The following is a 21,102-nucleotide window of genomic DNA, read 5'->3' on the forward strand; positions in this document are numbered from 1 at the left end:
TGTTGTCCTTGTTTGCCAGCCTGAGAGGGGGCAGCCCCTATGGGATGTGGGCCATAGGACGACACCCACCCTCGCTCCAGGGAGCTTCTAAAGTGCTCAAACTGGGAGGAAGGACCAGTGTCATCCTGAAGTTACAGAAGAGTCATGGTGGCCAAGGAGGGAGCAGCCGCCTCAGGTCACGTTGCCAGGGAAGACAGGGCCAGGGCGTGCACCCAGCCTGCCATTGCCTTGGCAGGGGCTCTGTATCTCTGAGAGGCTCTGAATCGGGCTCTGTGGAAGCTGTATCCAGGACGTGGGCCTGGTGCAGGCCCTCCCCATCCAGGTTCTCAGAAGAGGGGCCGAGCTGGGGGCCTGCAGCTAGGCTCACGTGGAATCCTGGGCTGGGAGGATCTCTGGGGCCCTCCTTCCTCTAGCCTCTCCCCGCCGGAGCGTTGGTGGTATAGTGGTTAGCATAGCTGCCTTCCTCTAGCCTCTCCCCCACTCTGAGGAGTAAAGGCCGAGGCTCGGTAACCTCTGGGCGCCTTCTTCCCCGATGGGGTACTCTGTAACCATGGGCAGGTTCCTGCTCTAGGCCTCAGTTTCCCATTGGAACGTAACAGTGGTATTCCTCGCTCCGCTCACCTCAAAGAAAGGAGGTAAAGATGGGAATGTGCTTCTAGACGGCCTATGGGCAAGAGAGACTCCTTTTATCAATTCCCACGGGTCTCTTGATTCCGTGGGCCTGTCTTCTGGCCTCTCAGAAATACAGCACGTTGTTGTTAATGAAGGGCTTTTACAGGTTTTGGCTTGTTTTATTCCTCACACTAACCTTCCGGGGCTCCTGTTACTGGTACCGTTGCTCACACAAGCCAGGAGAGCAGAAAGGACTTGCCCAAAGTAAGGAGAAGTTAGAGGCACAGCCAGGACCGGCAGCCTGTCTGGCCCCAGCTCAGCACTCTGCCAGGTCCTGGGGCTGCCTCCACCCCGAGAAGGGCATGGGTGAGTCCACCAGACTCAGAAATGAACATACAGAGCAGATGGACCCTAAGCAGGTCTCTCAGAACTGGTTAAACACCACCTTGCATTATCCTGACCCACCATCCAAGTCCAGCATTCCTTCCCGAGACCGCCTGCGGTCCACTGCCTGTGGGCCGGAGTGCCCCCTGGAGGCCCGGCTGTGAACTGCAGGAGTCAACACAGGCCACAGGGCGGGGACCCCGCTCTTCTGTGTCCCTGCTGGTCACCTCACACAGAGGGAGGCCCAGGGGAGAGAGGACTTATGTGGGGCCAAACACCAGGTGATGATTCCAAGCACAGGAACCTTGCATTCTCTCACAAACAGAGTCTTAAGTCCACACCTGATTTTTAAGGATTTCCAAGCACTTTCATTTTGCTGAGGGCATCTAAGCATATGGATCCTGCTGGGAAAGTTGAAGTTTTGGATGATGTTTCAGCAGTTTGGATAGAGAAGCTGATGCAAGCACTGCTGAGAGCTTTTCCAACACCTTTCATGCCAGAAAGGTCTTTTCCATTATTTCGTAGGGATCGCACATAGTCCTTCCAAGAGCCCCCTGAACACGTGTTGTGCTTCCTCTGCGGAGAAGAAGCTGAGGCCCAGGGGAGGGGCATGACTTGTCCGTGCTCACGAAGCCACGATCCCAGAACAGGAGCCAGAAAGCTCACTACCTCTCAGTGGTCTTTGCAGTAAACTCTGGGTCCCCTCTGGAGGAGGTGCTGTATCACTGACCTTTCTTGAAGATGAAAGCAGCTGTATTTTTTCCTTCCTCCATGTATTTCTTGCTTCACAAAGTACTTACTGAGCAGCTGCTACATGCCAGGCGTGGTGCCCGCACCGGAGAAGCGCCGGCTCGCTGTAAACTGAGGGCGCAGTGCAGACACATGGCCGGCAACCTCCCGTTCCGCCAGCCGCCCTTCCCGCCTTCCCTGCCAGGCAGAGACCGCTGCTTGCCTCCGCGCGCTCTCCTCCTGAGCCCAGAGTAGGTGTCCAAACATCCCGTGACCCTGGGCTTCATCGGCACAGCTAATCAGAGTTGGCTCACAACAGTTTTTGAAGCCTGGCCACTCTCCAGGGTCTGCATGACTCCTTGAGCCCCCCTCTGCCCCGGCATCTCAGTCTCAGATTCCGTGGACATATTTGTGCGTCGGTGTCCTCACTCCACCAGCCCTCAAGAGCACCGAGGTCACTCTGCCTTAAGGAGAGGGGACATTTGTGCTCGCTGAGGCACACATAGCATTGATCTCTAACGGAGGCCTGGCCTGCGGCTGGATCTGGGGTAAAAAGAATGAGGACATGCAGCCTTGGTGTCCACTTCTCCTGGCAACCAGCAATGCCTAAATTGTTCCAGGAAACGTAGTCAGGTGTAATAAAAATGGGTGACCCTGAGGTCAGGGCTGCTGAGGCCAGAGGCCCCCAAAAGTCAGATGAGCCCATCCAGCCTGGGGAGAAGCTTGGTCTCTCAGCCAGATGGTCGCCCCAGCCTTCATGAGGGGCTTCCCTGTTGAGGTGTGCCTGAGACTGTTCAGGGGGTGCTGCCAGCGCTGTCCTGTTCAGGGACCTAGAGCCAGTCACATGCCCCGCCTCCCGTGAGTGAGCACAGCGAGCCCGGCGGGCAGGGCCGGGGCGGACGGGCCAAGCTCACCGCGAGGCCCCCGGCCCGGGCCGTGCAGCGGCGGTCAGGGAGTGCCAGCGAAACCCGACTCCGCAGCCCGGGCTCCCGGACACAGAGCCCCATTGTTCTCGGCGCCGAAACGTCAGGCCTGCTCTGCTGCTGTTTTTCAGACAAGTGATGGAGCCTCAGCAGCACCAGCAACAGCGGCAGGAGTCTCTAGAGAGAAGGACCTCGGCCACAGGTGAGCACCCCTCGGGGCCTGCTCCTCTCGCTGCACCCGGCCCCTCACTGGGCACCCCGCGCCCTCCGGGAAGAGCTGCCGCTGCATAGGTCTCAGTGTGTGACGGTCACATCCGATGAAAGCAGGGGGACAAGGGGACAGAGCTGGGGGGAGAGGATGAGCTCGGCCCGGCCCGGCCCTTGCCCACCGGCCTCTGGTCCCCCAGCACTGGCTGCCCGAGCAGATGCTCCGTGGGCACGGGCCGCGGCTCTGGCACTGCGCTAAGGGCTAGGGACACACGGCGGTGAGCCAGGCGGATGCCGCCCCGGCCCAGGGAGCTCAGTGTCCAGTCGGGGGCACAAACAAGTGGAGGACACGGAACATCAGGGTGCACACGTGGTGACCAAGTCAGTGCCAGCTGCGAGGCCACACAGGCGGGCCCCGCCGGCCCCGGGCCCCTCCAGCCGAGGTGCAGGATCGTCCCAACCGTTGACTGGACCTGAGCTCAGGGAGGCCGGAGAAGGTTCCCTGAAGAGTGGCAGTGCTGATTAGTAAGCACAGGACTTCCCAGCCCCGCGAGTGCCTTCAGATCCTGTGTTTTACGTGCTTCTCTCAAACACCCTGTGCAGTAAGCCGGGGAATGTTACCCCGGTTCACTGATGGGAAGACCGAGCACCACCCCCTGCCCAGTGGCAAGAGCCCCCACTCAGGCAGATGCTGGCTGGTAGCAGCCCCTCTCAGCTAGATTTCTGCACCGAGACCCCCTGTGGGCCCCCTGCCCCGCTCTGGCCCACCGTCCACATTCTTAATGCACAGCCATCCCTGTCCCACGTCACCCCTTCCCGTCACCCCTGTCCAAGCTGGCCTCCTGGCGGCTCCCTCCACGTTCTCCAGCACCTCTCCGGCACGTCCCATGCTCTTCTTCCGACCCCGACCCCACTCCTCCTTCACCAAACTTGACTCCTGCTCTTCCGTCACTATCCCAGCGTGGTGGCCACTTCCCTGAGGAAGTCCCCGAACTTCCGGCTCTGCAGTCGGAGCCCTTCTTCCGTAGGCCCACTCCCAGTAGCACACGCCATCCTTCCACCGTTACGGAGGTGCATCCGTCGGTGTGACTGGCTCACTGCCTGCCCACGAGGCCATGAGCAGAGAGCCTGTGGCCGCGTTCCCCAGCACCTGACACCATGCTGGCCGCACGGCGGGGGCTTCCTGGGTGCTGGATGGAGGGCTGTGCAGATGGTGGACGGAGGACTGCCCAACACTCGGCATGGCTCCCCAACATACGCCCCACTCAGCCCTGCAACCAGTTACCCGCCACAGCACCTACTGCATCTCGGGGACCGACGGGCCGATGCCTGGGGTGGCACTGGGTACAGGGAAGGAAAAAGAGATGCAGTTTGTGCTACCAAAGCACTTCATCTCCCGTGGGAAGACCACGATTAGAGCAAGAGAAAGTTAGCTGAGTTCAAGGGATGTTACGTATGTGACACTCTGCGTCCAGCCAAGCCCCAGAATGCTGGGGAGACCAGGGTCGGGAGTGACAGACCAGGGCTGGGTGCATCCCACGGGGGCTTCCTGGAAGAAGCACCTTGAGCTTGTCCCTCAGAGGAGCAGGCTGCCCTCTGTCCCTCCTTCCAGGGAAGTAGCAGCTGGGGACTGGACTAGGGACCAACTAAGCCCCACCCTTGCCTTCCAGGACCCATCCTCCCACCGGGGCACCCCTCATCTGCAGCCAGCGCCCCCCTCTCGTGTAGCGGGCCCCCACCCCCGCCCCCACCCCCTGTCCCACCTCCACCCACGGGGGCCACCCCCCCTCCCCCACCCCCACTGCCAGCCGGAGGAACACAGGGTGCCAGCCACGACGAGGGCTCCGTGTCCGGACTGGCTGCTGCCTTGGCTGGAGCCAAGCTGAGGAGAGTCCAGCGGGTAAGCGTCCGTGGGTGTGGGTGGGCCGGGCTGGGGGCCACCTTCTCACCGCCTAGCGGGCAGTGCTTTCCCGTGTCTTGCGCTGGCCCTCCCACTGACCGTCACGGGCGGGGCGAGAAGCACCCCCTTGCAGATGAGGCGACTGAGGCACGGCTGTGGGAGCAGTTGGCCCACCAGGTGGCAGTCAGCTGCGGGGTTCGGACTCAGGCCCAAGTCTCCTGGATCTGGGTCCCTTCTGCCTCCCACGTGGACCCTAGAGGTCCGCCTGCCTGTCCCAGCACATCTGCAGCGGCCTGGAAGGGGGGACGGCCACGGGACAGCTGAGTGTGGCTGTGGTTCTGACAGCAGCTCCCAGACAGCTTCTGGCTTCCTTCCCCAGAGCCACCACCTCCCCAGCACATCACTCCCACCTTAGCAAGGGCACAGACGTGAGCCAGCAGAGCTGGGCAGTGTCTGCTAACCGACCAGCCGGTCCCGGTCCCTTGCTGGACTCTGGTTTGGTCGCCTGTGGGGCTGGGGGGTGGGACTCGAGAGCCTCGGGCCTCTTGCAGCGCCCCCATCATAAGAATCCCGTCCAGGCTTGCATGCACCCCCTCCCCCTCCAGTGACGTCCCGCCACAGACTGAAACGCCATGTCCTTACCCCTTAGCCAGAAGATGCCTCCGGAGGCTCCAGCCCCAGCGGGACCTCCAAGTCTGACGCCAACCGGGCGAGCAGTGGGGGTGGAGGAGGAGGCCTCATGGAAGAAATGAACAAGCTGCTGGCCAAGAGGTGGGTGTTCGGGCCCCCCCAGACTCAGCCACTTGTCAGGGATCTCCTGCTCCTCAGCATCAACGTGCAGCCCTTGCCCGGCCCCAGGGCCCACTGTTCCCTGGGCTCAGCCCAGCAGGGGACTGTCAATCAAGTTCCCCTTCTCGAGGGCTCAGCCTGAGGCATCAAGCCCAGAGGAGTTCTCTCAGCTCTCAGCCCCGCCTCATCGGTTGATTGACGCAGCCTCCTTGTACCCGCCTCGCTCCGGGCAGAGGGACATTTGGAGACCATCTCGGAGATGGGCTCCAGGGAAAAGCGGCGCATTCCCCACACTTCAGATCCCAACATAGATGAGACGTCTCGGTGCCGGCGCCTCCCAGGGTCTCGGACGGCGAGTGCGTGCTGCAGGGCCGGTCCTGCGGGGGCCCTCGTGGGGGGCACAGGGAGAGGCCTTCTGAAGGGGCAGGAGCCCAGAGGACACCACCCTGGGAGACGGAACAAGAGTTCCACCCGTGTCCCGGCTGGGCGCTGGGGCCCAGGGCCTGCTCATCCCCTTCTCCACCACACCAGCAGCCGTGGCTCCCGCTCGCCCAAGGCCGTCAGCGGGTCACTGTGCCTCACGGTCACGCCCGAGCTGACGCAGCAGGCAGAGGGGCCGGGCAGTTCCTTCTGAGAAGGGCTGCGGAGCCTGGATGTTCCTCGTAAATGTGGCAGCGGGAGCGTGCTGGCGTAGGTTGTTGAGGCCTTGGCCCCCCGGGGCCTGTCGGGATGCTCCTTCTTGTCCACAGAAGCCACAGCCGCACCCGGCCTCCTCTTAGTCTCCCTCCAAATGGGCTCGCCCTGGTGAGAGCTGGACGGGGTGTCCCTCACTAAGTGCGCACAGCTCCGTGAGGATGAGGTGGGAGACCCAGGCCCCCAGAGGGCAGGTTGTTGGCCTGGGGCTTTGCAGCAGGGGCCGGGCCTCCGCACACACGGCCAGGGGCAGCAGAGGGAGCCGTGAGGTTGGCCCACGGCACACACGGGTAACCAAGAGCAGGGGCAGACGGTGAGCAGTTGTCACCCACAGAATGGAGGCTCGTAGGGTAATCTCTCCCTGGGGGAAGCCAGGAGGGCTTCCCAGAGGAGGTTCCACATGAGCGCGGCCGGAAGGAGGAGAACACTTGTCCAGGCTGAGGCGAGTGGGCAGAGCTACAACACAGGGAAGGCTGAGAGAGCCACCGGGCCTAGAGCCCAGGGCGTGGGGGAGAGTGACCGGAGGTCAGGCTGCAAGAGGTAGCCTTGTCTGCACGCACTTTGGGCTCCATCTCACAGAGGTGAGCGGGGCCTTGTGTAAAAATAGATGTTTTTCAAAAAGAAAATATTCACGCCTTCCCCAAGTCCAAAATCAATGCGTCAGCAATAACAACCAGGCCTAGATGGTTCAGACCAAACGCAGAGGAAGTGCCTGAGGACAGGAAAAGGTCAGCGTCAACAGAAGCCGGTGAGACGCCCAGATGCTGGCGGGACAGTCGAGGCCCCACCAAGAACAAGCATGAGTGCACCCCGCCCACAAGGGTTCAGCGAGCCGCTCTTTGAAGTGTGGAGTTTCTGCCTGTCCCTCGGGGGGCTGCGGCAAGGTCTCTCTCCCAGCAGCGGGGTACAGGCGGGAAAGTCATCATGGCCAAGAGCTTGTGTGCCGGGCCCTCCCGGGACTGCCATGCCTGCCTGCTCTGTATCTTCAGAAAATTAAAGGCTGGCTCTGGGTGGGGACAGAGCGTCAGAGAGCAAAGTGGCAATGGGGAGCCCAGCCGGGGGGCCGCTGTTTCCAGGAAGAGGTGCTGCTGGCCGCCACTAGGTGTCCGAAGTGAAGAAAGGAGGACAGACTTGAAATACGAGGCAGAGGCAGAATTGGCTCCACTCTTTTTTTTTTTTTTTTTTAAGGTTTTTATTTACTTGAGAGAGAGCGTGAGCATGAGCGGGGGCGGGGCGGAGGGAGAGGGAGAAACAGACTCCCCAGAGGCCAAACGGGGAGCCCAATGCAGGGCTCAATCCCAGGACCCCGGGATCATGACCCGAGCCGAAGGCAGACGCTTAACGCCTGAGCCACCCAGGCACCCCTGCATTGGCTCCACTCTTGTGAGGAAGAGGTTGGTGGGGAGGATTCCCCAGGTTTCTAGGAGGAACGACTTCCTGCGGGCCTGTGCCCTGGCCGGGACAACCTCACCTCCTGAGTTCCACGAGCGCTGCATGCTCTGGCAGCTTCGCTGAGCCCGGGGGCACGTGTAGATTTGGGAGTTAGCCAGATGTGGGTGACCACCGAGGCCAAAACATAGGGGTGGACTTCAGAGGCTAAGAGATGGGGTCCAGGCAAGTGGGGAGCAGGCAGATTGAGCAGAGGGCATCAGTTATAGCTCCCGGGGGTCCTCCCCTTTCTGAGCAGGGCAGGCTCACAGTGGTGTTCCAGATCAGAGAGGGTGCGGCTGCAGGACTAAGTTCCAAGGTAGGAAGAGGTCGTTCTCCTTCCCATAAGGAAGTGGGGTTCCCTTCCCTAAGCCAGTCAGCCTGAAGACAGAATGCTCCCCCAGCCCTGACCTGTGACCGGGGGCACCTCTCCCTGTCCCACGTGGCCAGACCCAGGCCCCCAGGGAACCTGGACAGGGTGCAAACCAACTTCTTCCAGCCCTCAGGTGCTATAAACAGACATAGGAATGCCCCCCGGGCCCTATTCTCCCTGCCCAGACCCATTTTGTGCCCAGGGTCATGGGACAAGCACAGAAGACCTGGACATTCACCTGGGCATCGCCAAGGCCGCTCGAACAGTTGCCTCCTTCACACCAAGCAGGGGTCAGATCCCCACCACAGGTTCCTCTGAGGACCAGGCTATGCCCAGCAGAGGCATCTGGGTCAGCGTGAGAACCTTCAGGAGCTGATTTGCACCTTCTTCCTCCTTGTACTAGGAGAAAAGCAGCCTCCCAAACAGACAAGCCGGCTGATAAAAAGGAAGACGAAAGCCAAGCGGTAAGCAGACCCCAGTCCTCACTGCCCTGGGCACCCACCGGTGGGGGACACTAGGCCTTTGGGGGCACTGACATGCACCCAGTTTGGACATACCTGTGATAGAAACTTCACCAGGTGGTTCACAGGAGGTACAGGAGAGTTTGGGGGGGCCAACGTGCAGCAGAACCTGCGGAGCACCCCCACACTCTGGGGGAGCAGGCCTGTGCTCTCTGAGCATCTGGCAGGCACTGCTTTGCCCTGGAGCTCACAACTTCACGAGGTCAGATGAGAGGCCGAGAAGCAGGATCCAGCCCCAGAGTGCCATGAGGGGAAGGCTTGCAGTCTGGGAGCACAGAGGGGCCACGCAGACAGATCCCCGCCTCTGCCGGGAGAGGACCCAACAAGCAGACAAAGAAAGTGCTAAGGGCAGAGAGAGAAGGAGCAGCAGGGGCCCTGGGAATAGAGGGAGACGTCCTGAAACCATGCCTGGAGCCTCCAGGAGAAGTGACATTTGCCCTGAGCTTTAAATGGTGAGCCCGAGTTTGCAGAGTGGAGACACAGTGGACGGGGCTGGTGGGGATGGAGGCCGACGCGCAGAGGGGTGGGCGAGTTTGCAGAGCGGCGTGGGGCACCCCAGCTCTCGGGGTTCTGCCTGGCCCGCTGGTCAAGCCTGCCTCCCCCAGCAGGAGGTACTTTTAGCAGCGGGGTACTGAGGACAGAGCTAAGTTCTAGAGCTCACTTAGGCAGCAGCACCGATGAACTTGTGGGCTGGTTGGGGATAGAATGAATTCTTACCAAGTCCTCCTTTCTTGGTGAAAGACGTGAATGGGGTCTCCCACAAGCAGGACGTAGGCTGTGCCCTGGGCAGCCCTGACCTACAGGGCTGACTAGAACCTCCCTCCCCGGGCCCTGCCCTGCAGCAGCCCCTTCTAGGGTCACTTGCCTTCTGGTCCTCACAGCAGCCCATGGAGATGGGAGCCAGGCCTGGAGAAGGGAGGTCCCTTCCGTGGTCCTGCCAGGTTACTCCCACGGGCAGCAGAAGGGTCCCAGTGGACAGTGGTACAGAAGCTCCCCCGGAGCTCAGGCCATGCTCGTGCCCACGAGGCGCCGGCCTCGGTCGTGGGGCTCAGGAATGGGCAGGGCTTGCTGCTGGCCACAAAGAAAGTCGGCCCTGCTCTGCTGGAGCCCGCGTCTCCCCCACAGCCTCCTCCCTCCCTGCCTGTCCACGGGCTAGCCGCACTCCCCACCGAGGTTGCGGGCTTGTCCTTGTTAACGGCAGTGCTCGTTGGCTGGCTGGTTATAAAAGTAGTGCATGCTCCTTAGAGGATGTAAGAAGCTGCCGTTTCCTTGTGACCTGGTCGAGCACCGTGCCCTTGCCCCCGCTGGCCTTCCGAAGCAGACTCTGAGGGCAGAGCTTTTCTTCTCCATTTCAGGAAGAGCCGAGCACCTCTCCATCTCCGGGGACCCGAGCAACCAGCCAGCCACCTACCTCCTCAGGTAAGGGGCGCTGTCCCGCCCTGCGACGGGCACGAGGTCTTAGAGCAGGAAGGGCCCCCCCAGCCAGAGCACGCACCCCGGAGCCTCGCTCTACAGATGAGCTGTGAGGGCCAGTGAGGTGACACTTGCGGGTCTCCCTGACGCCTTCTGGAAGCCCCGAGCCTCCGGGAGGAGCCCGGACAGGCGCAGCTGTGGCGTCCACGCTGAGCCGGAGCAGGTGCTGGTGTGGCCCCGAGAGCGGCCGGGCCGTAACGGCCCACGCAGCCCTCTCGTGTCCCACATGGGGCCAGGAGGACCAGGAGGCCAGGAGGGACTCTGCCTCAGGGGCTCAGGTCCCCGGCCTCAGGCCGGGCTCTGAGGGGGCACACGGACCCGTCTTGCTCGTTGTGGCGCTCAGAGGAGGCATGCCCGGTGATGCTTGCAAAGTAACGGGTGAGGACACACAGCCGCAAACCCAGCTCAGAAGCCCGTGGGAGCTCCAGGACGCGGGGATGTCATTAGGAGGCCGCGGAGCGGGAAGAAGCCGCCGTGCCTGGGCACTCGGTCATCCCACAGACGCTCGTGCAGCCATCTGCTCCGAGCCACGCCTGTGCTCCCGAGCCTGGAGGCAGGGGCAGAGGGGAAGGCCCCCCCCGACCCCGCAGCAGAGGGAGGCCCTGAGCAGCTGTGGCACTGGCCTCTGGTCCTGCTGCCCTGCGGCCTGGCTGCCGCTCCTCCTCGGTGCGTCGGTCCCCGGGGATTCTCGGTGAATGACTCCACAGACACCTCACACCCCAGTGAAGGGTTATGTGTTTCCCAGTTTAGGAGGTGACGTGTTTTGCTCAAGGCCACATGCCTGGCGCCGGGGTGTGGTCAGAGACCCTCCTGAGGACAGGGGGCCTCCCTGCAGCGCCTGGGGGTTTCTCTTCTGTCTCTCTGCCAACCCTGCAAAGTCAGGAATTCAGTTCAGTCCAGCTGCTCTCTTGAAATAAAATGAAATATGAATTTAGCCCCACTTGCAAGCGATAATGGAAGGAGAAGCCAGCTTTCAGGGCGTGAGCGGGAAAGGAGTGTGGAGAGTGTGAAGCAGACAAGCGTCTCGGGGCAGCAGGTGCACATGTGGGCCTGCGGGCTGCCCTGAAAGCATCCAGGCCGAGGGCTTCCTCCGCCCCGTTCGGCCCTTTGCTGAAGTCGTGGGTCGACTCCAGGAGTCACGGTTAAGAGGTTCCCTGACCGCTGGGTTCACAATCCCAAGAAGAGACCCAATCATGGTGAGAGGACTCAGAACCAGGCCACAGTCAAGATCAGCCAGGTCGAGGGGATGGGAGCTGTGTCCTGAGTAGGGAGACGCAGGGTGACCGCAGAGCCCTCCACAGCCCTGCAAGGGCCAGACTGGGAACAGAGAGCCGGGTTGTCCGCTCCGCCCGAAGCCTACCTTCCTGATGGGGCAGCTCTGCGCCCTCAGCGTTGGGGGGCCTCCTGCCTGGGATGTGGCGGGGGGTGGCCGCTGAGAGTCCTCCCAGATCTGAGGCTCTCTGTCCACTGTATGGATTGACAGAGGCTGGCCGGAAGCCCTGGGAGCGGAGCAACTCGGTGGAGAAACCCGTGTCCTCGTTACTGTCCAGGTGAGCCGCCCTGGGAAGGCGGAGCTGTGAGTCCAGGGGGGCCAAGGCGGCGACGGGGCGATTCACGTGTCTGTTTCATTCCGTGCCCTAGAACCCCGTCTGTGGCCAAGAGCCCCGAAGCTAAGAGCCCCCTTCAGGCGCAGCCTCACTCTAGGTACTGAACAACCCCGTCTCGGGGGCCTCCTCTGTCCCCTGCCCGTGACTAACACTCCAAACCCGCCCCGTGTGCTGTCACCTAACAGTTTGCTCTGGGAAAGGGTGGCCTGTTCCCCCAGACCTGGGGAAGGCAGGGCTGGAGGGACTGCAGGGGCTGTGCGGACCTGCTCCGGGCTGTCCCCTCACAGAGGGAGAGACCGGGGCCTGGGGAGGGCGGGGAAGTGACTGTGACCTCGGGCAAGCCAGGTGGCCTCTCCCCGCCTCCACTCCTCCCCCACCCCGTAAAGAGGTCTCTCAATCCCTGCGTCCTGTGACGCTGTGTGGTGGGCCACGGCTGGACGCAGGAAGTGCTCACTAGCCACAGCTGCATCCCGCCACTCAGCTGATGCCGGGACCGGCCTCCTCTGCCCACAGCGCACAGCGCCATGTTCCCCCAGAGAAACCAAAAGCTGGCGTGATCGCAGGATAGAACATTCAAAACTGAGGGGTCCCCAAAAGCGAGAGAGGCAAAAGCCACATAGTCCCCAGGGGCCAAGTGTGGCCTGAAGTTGCTGGTCTCTGGAACCCGTACTAGGAAAGGTCTCCACTGCCCTGCAGACTGAAGGGGAGCCGCTCCTCCCACAGAACAGGCCGCGCCGGAGCCTGGTCTTGCAGAGTGGAGCCAGGCGCTCAGGGAGAGCTCCAGCCCGGCTCTGGCGGGAATGGGGATGACAGATGCCGGTCGTCAGGAATGAGGTCTCAGTGGTCAGCCAGGTTCTGAGCTGGGTCCTGCAGGTCCCTGCCAGCAAGGAGCCCGTTTTCTGTCAGGAAGGCCCGGGCACGAGGCAGCCGTGTGTTCTGAGAGGTGCTGTGTGTAAGACAGGGTCACGTGGCAGACCGGGCTGGGGACAGAGGTGCTTTAGTGCATGGGCTGGGGCAGACCTCTCAGAGGTGGCATTTGAGTTGACCTGGATGAGGAGGCGCCTGCCCTTGCAAAGAACGTGGGGACAGCCTTCCAAGCTGGAGGAGATGGTAAGTGCTGAGGCCCTGTGACCGAGTTCACAGAGCAGAAAGCCGGCCAGCGTGGCTAGCCCGTGGCGGAAGGTGGGGAGGGCCGAGGGAGGTAAGCTTAGAGGGGTCACAAGGGGTCCCGGGGCTGGAAGGCTGGGTCTCAGTTCTGTGTGCAGGACCCCAGTCCTCGAGCTTTAAGCACAGGGCGCCGTGCTGGACCAGCACTTTCCCCCTGGCTATGAAGGGCCTGGGGACCAGCAGGGGCCAGGAGCCAAAGGAGGGGCCCCAGGACAAGGGAGAAGGCTGGGCCGCCAGGGCGGCCCCCTGCAGCTCATCCACACGGGCAAGGACACTCTGAGGGGCTGTCCCCTCGGGTTGGGGCTCTCCGCCTCTGAGACCGGTCTGTTCTCTAGTGTCACAGAGAGCTCCAAAGGGGGCGTGTGGTGACAGTCCACCTCGGGGTGACTGGGGGGGGCGCTGTCAGGTGTGCACGTGGGAGAACTGAGGCCCGGGAGGTGAAGCACTTTGCCCAGGTGGCCCGGGAAGCTGCTGCTGGAACAGACGCTGAACCCACAGGCCGGACGTGTGGAGCCGAGGTCTCAGGCTGCACCTCTTTCCCCATCGGGATCCAAAGTTACTTAGACCCCTTGGCCTCTTTCTGGAGTTCAGCCAGGAGGGGCGCAGGGGCCCATTCTACGTTCTTCTTTGCTTTTTTTTTATTTCTTTTAAGATTTTATTTATGAGAGAGAGAGCACGAGCAGGGAGGAGAGGGAGAAGCAGGCTCCCCGCCGAGCAGGGAGCCCGATGCGGGGCTCGATTCCAGGACCCTGGGATCATGACCTGAGCCGAAGGCAGACGCTGAGCCAACTGAGCCACCCAGGCGCCCCTATTTTTTTTTGTAATCCAGGCTTGGGCACTGAACTACTAAACTTGATTTATTCAGGGGTTTGTTTTCTTGGCTTTATTAAGATACCATTGCCACCTAACGTTGTCTGAGTTTACACGGCGATCCACGTGTGTGCAGGTGGTGAAACGCTCCCCGAGATCAGGCTGGCTGACAGCCAGCTCTCGGTTTCCAGATCCACTGGCTTAGCTGCTCTCACGCGTACACCTTGTGCTTAGCTGTAGTCCCCGGGCTGCACATGAGAGCCCAGAACTCCCTCATCTCCACCCGGAGGTGTGTGCCCTTTGACCTCCTCCACCCGCCCCCCAGCACCCCCAGCCCGCAGCAATCTCCTGTTGCTGGGCCTTTGGCTCCTTTAGATTCCGCACATCAGTGAGACCACGCCGTGCTTGTCTTTCTCTGCCTGACTTACACTCCGCGTCTCGCCCTCCGGTCACCTGTTGTCACACGCAGCAGGTGTCCTTTGTTCTGGCCGGGCGGCAGTCGCTGCGTGTGTGCCACATCTTCATCCATCCGTCCCTCAGCAGACACCTGAGGCTGTCAGTCATGCTGCCGTGACCGCGGGGCGGGGGGGGGGGGGGGGGGCTGCCTTCAGGACAGTGGTCTCCTTTCCTTCAGATGCACTAGCCCTGGTCTGGCTTGTCCGCAGCGGCCGGGCCTGCTCTCGCCCTAGAGAGGGGCCCCCCCGCAGCCGGGCTGGCCCCGCCAGGTCGCCTGTCCGCCGTCCGTCACCCCCTCGGTCCCCGCCACTTCCCCGGACCCGCAGGCCCCGACCACCATTGTCTCCCCAGGAGATTAAGTGGGACCCAGACGGCAGACCCTTGCGCACCGCTGCCCTGCTTTAAGAGGCCGAGTGGCCAGAGGAGCATTTTGTCAGAATTTTCCAGGGACGGTTCCCGTATGAGAGACACTGCACAGCAAACTAGCTAACGTTAGTTCGGCAGCTTTTCAAGGAAATACAATCCATGCCTCAAAAGAGCAAAACCACTTCCAAGGACGTTTCCTGAAAAAAGTTACACACTAGATAGGACCAGTTACCAGAAGTGGGTGCCCTTAGGATGAGTGTGGACCGTGCAATTTTGTGGTTTTGCTTTGTACTGACTGCCACCGTCACTAGCTTTCCCCAAGCCTCAGTTTAGCCAGGAACACAGACCCCTCGCTGAGGAGTAGCCGTTCTTTCCAGAGGGGGCAGCGTGTGACCTGCCCTGTCACATCTGTGTACGAGCTCGCACATCAGCAAACAGCCCCGTCGTCGTGCCCCAGAGGTGGGAAGTATGGTCACGGGATCCATGAGACCCCCTTGAGGTGGAGACGAGCCATCAGAATCCTGTCAGAGTAGCTCCAGAGTGGCCAGGGGTAAAGCAAAAAGCACTTGAAAGACGATGGGAAGAGGGCCGTGCTTGGCCCGCGGTCCTGGGCCCTGAGCTTGGAGGCCGGCCTGCTCTCTCAAGCTCTGTCTCCGCAGGGGGGGGGCACCCGCCGGCCCTGCCGCCCCCTTTACCACACCCTGCCGTCCTCTTCAGGATGAAGCCGGTGGGGAGCGTGAATGACGTGGCCCTGGATGCCTTAGATTTGGATCGGATGAAGCAGGTGAGTGTGACCTTTCCTGGGAGGCCATGACAGAGACAGAGGCCGCGACCCTCTCGGGTCCACGCGGATAGGCAGGCTCAGCAGGGCGGCCAGAAGTCGCTCAGGGAGCCAGCGGTGGAGGAAGGGGGCCCCCCGCCCCATCATCAGCAGAAAAGCACCCCTCTGCCCTTCTGGACACTCCAGCCTGCTCTGGGCCCCCCCACCCCCACCCCTGGGGCTGCCCCTGGCAAAGCCAGCTTCCTGGACTCTGCTTCCTGTCCCTTCACTTTGAGGCTCTGCTCCCAACAGGAGATCCTCGAGGAGGTGGTCCGAGAGCTGCACAAAGTGAAGGAGGAAATCATCGACGGTGAGTGCGGGACCCACCCTGGGGCGTCACCCAGGGTCCCGGGGGAGCGGCAGGGCGGCCTGGCCCCCAGGGCTGCAAGGCAGCAGAGCGGTGGCAGCCCAGCCAGGGAGACCCTCCTGGGCCCAGAGGCCCGCGGTTCCACGTCACCCCCCTTCTCTGGTCAAGCAGACTGAGGCTCAGTTAAGTGGGTGGGGTGACAGCTAGCTCCGCACTCCCCGGCTTCCTCCCTGGGACAAACGTGTGAATGTGTGGAGGGGAGAGGGACCGGAGAGCGCATTCCAGAGCAAGCCGCCTCCAGTCTGTCCCTCGTCTGTCTCAGTGTCTGTGCACTCAGACTGCCTCTCTGGACTCTGCCACCTTTGATCACCGGGTCTGCGTTCCAAGCGTGGCGGCGGCCTTCCCCGGGGGGCGGTTACCGGGACCAAGAAGCCACAGAACCACCTGGGGCTGTGACGCAGTCGCCCGCTTGCCTGGCCCTGGGGTGGGCAGCCCGCGCCAAGCGCCTCTGGCTGCAGAGACCAGGGCCCAGGCACAGGGCATCACAGCCATCCTTGCGCCACCTGCCCGAGCCTTCGAGGCAGCTGGCTCAGGTCCGGCGCTGGAGGGAGAGGAAGGGTTTGGGCAGAGCAGACTCGCCCTGGGAGCGGGCAGTGAGGCCCAGCCCGGGCCCAGCCCGCCTCCCTCCCCCTCCTGAGGGGCCCGGTCCCCACAGCAGCAGCGGGGACCTGGGCACGAGAGGGCTCCGTGAACTAAAAGGGGTGCACGCTGGCGGCAGGGGGCTGGAGAGGGGAGGGCAGTGTGGGAGCCCGCGTGCAGGGCCGCCAGGCCTGGACCCCGTGCGCCGAGCTGGGACCGGCCACGCCCTGTCCTTGTCCCAGCAGAGCACGCTCAGTTCTTGTTTGTCCGGTCCCCCCGCCCCGCAACGGTCCTGGGCAGGGCAGATAAAGAGTTAATGAATGAAGAGCAAGGCCAAGCCCCGGAGGAGAGGAGACACCAGGCCGAATAGAATATTAACTCTGCTTTATTGCTGGGGCCCCCACCTGGGAGGGGCCGGCCCTCTGGCCCCAGGAGGCTGGGTAGGCGCAGCCGCGGATGGAAGTGGCCTCGTGGGCGGCCGCTGGGCCCGAGGGAAAGCACAGGCAATGTGGGGGCTCCGAGAAGCACCCCCGTGTTACTGGCTAAGTGCCCGGCACTCCGCTCTTCCAGCTCCAGGCCCAGTGGGGTCTGTCTGGCCAAAGGCCCCAGTCTGGGGGGTGAACCGTGAGGGGTGGGGACAGGAAGCTGGGGAGAAGAGTAAGGAACCCTGCTCAAGGCTGGGCCCTACCTGCTGCCGCTGCCAGAAGGGGGGCCCCGGGTCCCCGAAGTAGCACCAGGTGCCCAGCTCTGAGGCGGGAGGCAGGCCAAGCACCATCCGCGCCCCCCCGCCCCCCAGCTCGCCCTCTACCTGGGAGGGGCAGCACCGCCCTCGGGAGGAGAGCCCAAAGGGCTCTGCGGTCCCCCCGAGTCTGTGCCCGAGTGCTCTGCGCTGCTTGACCTCCGGGAGCCCGGCTGAGGCTCTAGGAGATGGAGCAGGGCACAAAAGGACCTGCCCGGGGGCGCGGGCACAGGGCCCCACAGACAACCAGGCAGGCCTTGTCCCTGCTGCACCTGAGCCTCCCTGTCCTGTGCCTCAGCCATCCGGCAGGAGCTGAGCGGGATCAGCACCTCGTAGAGCCCTCGGCCCCTGCTGCTGCCGCCCGAGACACCAGGCCAGCTGACGGCGGGGACAGCGAGGAGCCCGGCGGCCCCAGGCCTCCAGCACACGGAAGCCCGCACGGAAGCCGGGATGTGCTTCATTTAGAAGTCTTAACCTGTGATAAAATATTAAAATGAGGAAACAAGTTCAATTTCTGGATTTTTTTAGATTCTACCTGACACAGAACACCAGGTCTACTCGCCTTTTTTGTATTTTATATTTGCCTATTTAAGTGTACATTTCTTTTGGTTTATAGAGGACTCCCCAAATCACGCGCTTCATTAGGTGGTTTCGAGTTTTCTCCTAGGTGATGCTGTTAACACCTTGGCTGGCAGTGGCGAGCTGTCCCCAGCGTCGTGGTGGTGAAGTCTGTCCACGCACCGCGGTGTCTGTGTCCACGTGGTAATAAACGCTTACTGTCCACACCCCTGGCTCGGGCTCACTCTCTCGCGCCGCCTCTTGGCCACTCCGGGCTGAGGATGCCCCCTAATGGGGGACGGCCCCCGGGCCTCGCGGCCAGGAGCAGCAAGAAGGCGGCGGCGGCGGCGGCCCTAGCGGGCAGCTGGGCCGAACACAGACCGGGGAAGGCGGGAGCGAGAGCAGGGGCCTCTCAGGCACTTCCAGCCGGGGGTCCTGGGGAGGGCTGCCCCCGTGGCCTCCCCTGAGACGGGCCCGAGTGCCACCCACACCTGGAGTACCAAAGGGGCTGGCTCCATTCTGACCACAGCTCGGGGAGGGCTGGCTTGGGCTTAGCAAGGCAGCGGGGAAGTGACAGGCTGCATGGTCCCGGGAGGACCCCGGCCCTGCCCTGCATGCCCACCAAAGGCCCACCCAGCCCTTCTCAGACCCTGTGAGTTCCCCTTTGGAGCCAGAGAGGATCTGCCCCTGGGCCAGGAGCAAGCTGGAAATGCTGTACCATCTCCTGACCCCCAGGGACACAGCCGTTTGCCCAGCCGTCCGGGGGGGGGGGGGGGGCAGGGGGGGGAGGGGATGGGGGGCAGAGGGGGAGGGGACGAGGCGGGGCCCCCAGTCTGGCTGATGACAGGGGACTGCTGTTTTCTGGCCAGGCTCTGGACACCCCAACTCATCGAGTGCTCCCAACCCTGAAGCCGGGAGTAGGACGGTGATGCCTGTTGGGGGTGAGCAGCCTGAGGCCTGATCTCAGAGTGGCTGCCCCCCCCCAGGTCCAGCAGCCGTTCTAACGGGGGTGGGGGGGCGTCTGGCAGGTGGTGACAGAGCACACCTCTCTCCCCGGGCAGCCTCCTCCCCAGGACAGCTCTGCAGGTGGCTGGGCCGGCAGCCCCCACGCGGGCAGGCCACCTGTCCAGGCTCCAGTACCCCGGCCGAGCTGCGCTTCCCTCCCAGGGCCAGCTCGGCGTCTAGGGGACACGGGTGCCTGGCATCTCAGGAGGCCACTCCCGGCCCCCAGCAGGAAGTCCACGCTCAGGCACAGGGCGCGGCGACACGCCTCCCTCCCGGGTCAGCTAGCACGGTCCCGCGGCACCCATCCAGGGGCGGTCCTCAGCCTCCCCCGGGGCCCAGGCACCCCTCCTGCTCCTGCTGGCCAGCCCCTGGGAGACCCGGACCCCGCCCTACCCCACCCCACCCCCTGCAGCCCCCTAGGTTTCAGCCGTGCCCCCATCAGGACAGGGTCATCACCAAGGACACCGGCCTGCTGCAGCCAGTCCCCCACCTGTCCGGCCCCCGTCTACCCTCCGTCTGGCCTGCGGCACCCTTCCTGAAGATCTCTCAAGTCCTGAGGGAGCGGGTCAGGGAGCCAGACCCCACCCTGTCCAGCCTCTGGGGCCAAGGCCTCGGGGTGGAGCGGGGGCAGGCGTGCGACTGAGGACAGGCAGTGTCTGCAGCGCTCAGCCGGGCTAGAGAGGCGGGAAGGCTGCTAACGAGGGGCTTCCGGGCCCCAGGACACGCAGGGGACACCCACAAAGGCACAAACCCCCCCGCCGGCCCCCGGGGATGCTGCCTAAGCACAAAGCGTGGAGAGCCACAGTCCCTGAGGGTGGGGAGCAGAGGGGCCGTGGCCTGGGCTGGCCGGGAAGGAGGCACGCAGACCTGAGGCCCGCTGGGGTGGGCCGGGGCCCCCTCCTGAGGCCTTGACCGCCACTGGGAAGCGCGATGTGAGGCTGTGCAAACAGAACGCAGGGCGTGGGACCAGCAGAGAACTCAGCTCCGCGGAGACTGCGCACGGAGCACCCAGGGCGGGGCCGGGCCTCTGTCCCTGAGAAGGGGACAGAAGAGGAGGGCCCGGCCGGCGGGCGACAGCGCAGGTGCAGACCAAGCCTCTCCAGGCTGCAGCCCGTGCCCAGCGTGGCCAGACGTGGTCCTGGGCTCTGGGACACAGAGTGCAGCCAGGGCGTGGGAACCAAATGCAGCCAAACCAGTTCTGGGCACTAGGCGGGCGGCGGGGGGGGGGCAGGGGGGGTGACAGCCAGCTCTGCAGCAGGGGAGCCGGGGGCCCGCGGGGTCCCCCTGGCTCCCGTCACGAGCAGGGCTCACAGACGGTCCTCGGCCAGCCTGCACACCCGCTTCACCCTGGCGTAGGGCCCCAGGGAGTCCTTGAGCACGAAATCCCAGAGCACCTTCACCCACGAGTGGTGCTGTGGCAGGTGGTCGTAGTACTCGGGAGCAATCTTCCGCACCTGCAGAGAGGGTGGCAGGGTCAGAGGCCGCGGCCGGGCGCACGCCTCCCTGCCACACACAGGCATGGGGGCACGCAAGCGTGCCCGCAACCCTGGGTGGGAGCATGCGCAGGGCGCACACTGACACACACACGCACACGCACACGCGGCGTCACCGCCCAGCGTCCCCTGCCCCCTCCTGCCCCCCAGCCCCTCCGGCCTCAGCGGACACCAGGCCCCCACCCCATCGCCCTCCTCCCAGCCTTAGTGCTTCCCATTTCCCAGTGGCGTGGGGCACACCTCTCCCTCTAGCCTCCTGCCCCCTCTGCACCCACACCCTCAGCCCACCTCCTCCCGGAAGCCCTCCCAGCCTCAGCACCTACATGCGCACCCCCACCGCCGCTCGCCAACTGCCGGGGATGCCCTTCACTCCCCCCAGGGGGATGCGCCCAGTGCCCAGGGCCTGCTTTATAGCGGAAGATGGGGGCTCGGGAGAGCAGACCCCCTGCTTGAGGCAGGAGCGGGGAGCCTTGACTTAGCTGTGAGCCCTTCTTTCCTTCTCCCCGGCAAACAGCACGCGCGTCCGGCCGGCCCCTGCCTGAGCCTCTGCCTTGTCTGTGGAGGGCGGACAGCGGGGAAGGAGGACGCCCGCTGCACGGGCCTGGGGTGAGGCTGAGATGGGGCCCGGCGCGCAGTGGGACCTCAGGAGCACCAGCAGCAGACGCGCGGGGGGCGAGGGCCGGGGGCCGCACGGCCAGGGCCAGACACACCCCGGCGGCCGGACTCCGGGGTCACCCGCACACCCAGACAGGTGCTCTCACGCGAGCACACGCACACACACGTGTACACACGGCACACTCGGACACAGGCAAGCATCCGCATACGGGCGTGCACACATGTGCACACGGGGCAGGCACACAGACCCCAGCGCTCCCCACCGACGCCTGCCCCGCCCCCTGGGCCTCGGGTCACCCCCGCTCTTCCTAACCCGCCAGCCCACAGCTCCTCTCCTCCTCCTCCCCCTCCCTCCTCCCTCCTTCAGAAATTCCCCAACCCCAGGGCGGCTCCAGCTCAGGCCCAGCCTCTGGGGTCACAAAGGGCCAGGCCCACCCTGTCCCCTCTGGGCCAGGAGGGGGCCCTGGAGGGTCGCAGGGCAGTGACGG

At 63.6% G+C, this 21,102-nt stretch overlaps 2 protein-coding genes across 5 annotated transcripts in view; one reads left to right on the forward strand and one right to left on the reverse strand.

The window, feature by feature from the left end:
• EVL (Enah/Vasp-like) overlaps nt 1-17,728 on the forward strand; it is a 146,325-nt gene extending 128,597 nt beyond the window's left edge. For both annotated transcript variants that reach the window (XM_045901515.3, XM_045901514.1), the window contains exons 5-14: nt 2,780-2,850; nt 4,526-4,755; nt 5,405-5,526; nt 8,442-8,502; nt 9,915-9,978; nt 11,516-11,582; nt 11,674-11,736; nt 15,156-15,222; nt 15,511-15,568; nt 17,242-17,728. In XM_045901515.3, coding sequence (XP_045757471.1) covers nt 2,780-2,850; nt 4,526-4,755; nt 5,405-5,526; nt 8,442-8,502; nt 9,915-9,978; nt 11,516-11,582; nt 11,674-11,736; nt 15,156-15,222; nt 15,511-15,568; nt 17,242-17,279 — 841 coding nt within the window. In that variant the 3' untranslated portion in view covers nt 17,280-17,728. The remainder of the gene's footprint in view (nt 1-2,779; nt 2,851-4,525; nt 4,756-5,404; nt 5,527-8,441; nt 8,503-9,914; nt 9,979-11,515; nt 11,583-11,673; nt 11,737-15,155; nt 15,223-15,510; nt 15,569-17,241) is intronic.
• A 149-nt stretch (nt 17,729-17,877) lies between these two features.
• Nucleotides 17,878-21,102, reverse strand: part of DEGS2 (delta 4-desaturase, sphingolipid 2) — a 72,831-nt gene continuing 69,606 nt past the window's right edge. For all 3 annotated transcript variants that reach the window (XM_064571566.1, XM_045901824.2, XM_064571561.1), the window contains one exon: nt 17,878-19,960. In XM_064571566.1, coding sequence (XP_064427636.1) covers nt 19,814-19,960 — 147 coding nt within the window. In that variant the 3' untranslated portion in view covers nt 17,878-19,813. The remainder of the gene's footprint in view (nt 19,961-21,102) is intronic.

Source organism: Mirounga angustirostris, unplaced genomic scaffold (genome assembly GCF_029215605.1).
Source record: "Mirounga angustirostris isolate CCGP_5_RB_7025 unplaced genomic scaffold, mMirAng1.0.hap1 SCAF_9, whole genome shotgun sequence".
NCBI lineage: Eukaryota > Metazoa > Chordata > Mammalia > Carnivora > Phocidae > Mirounga > Mirounga angustirostris.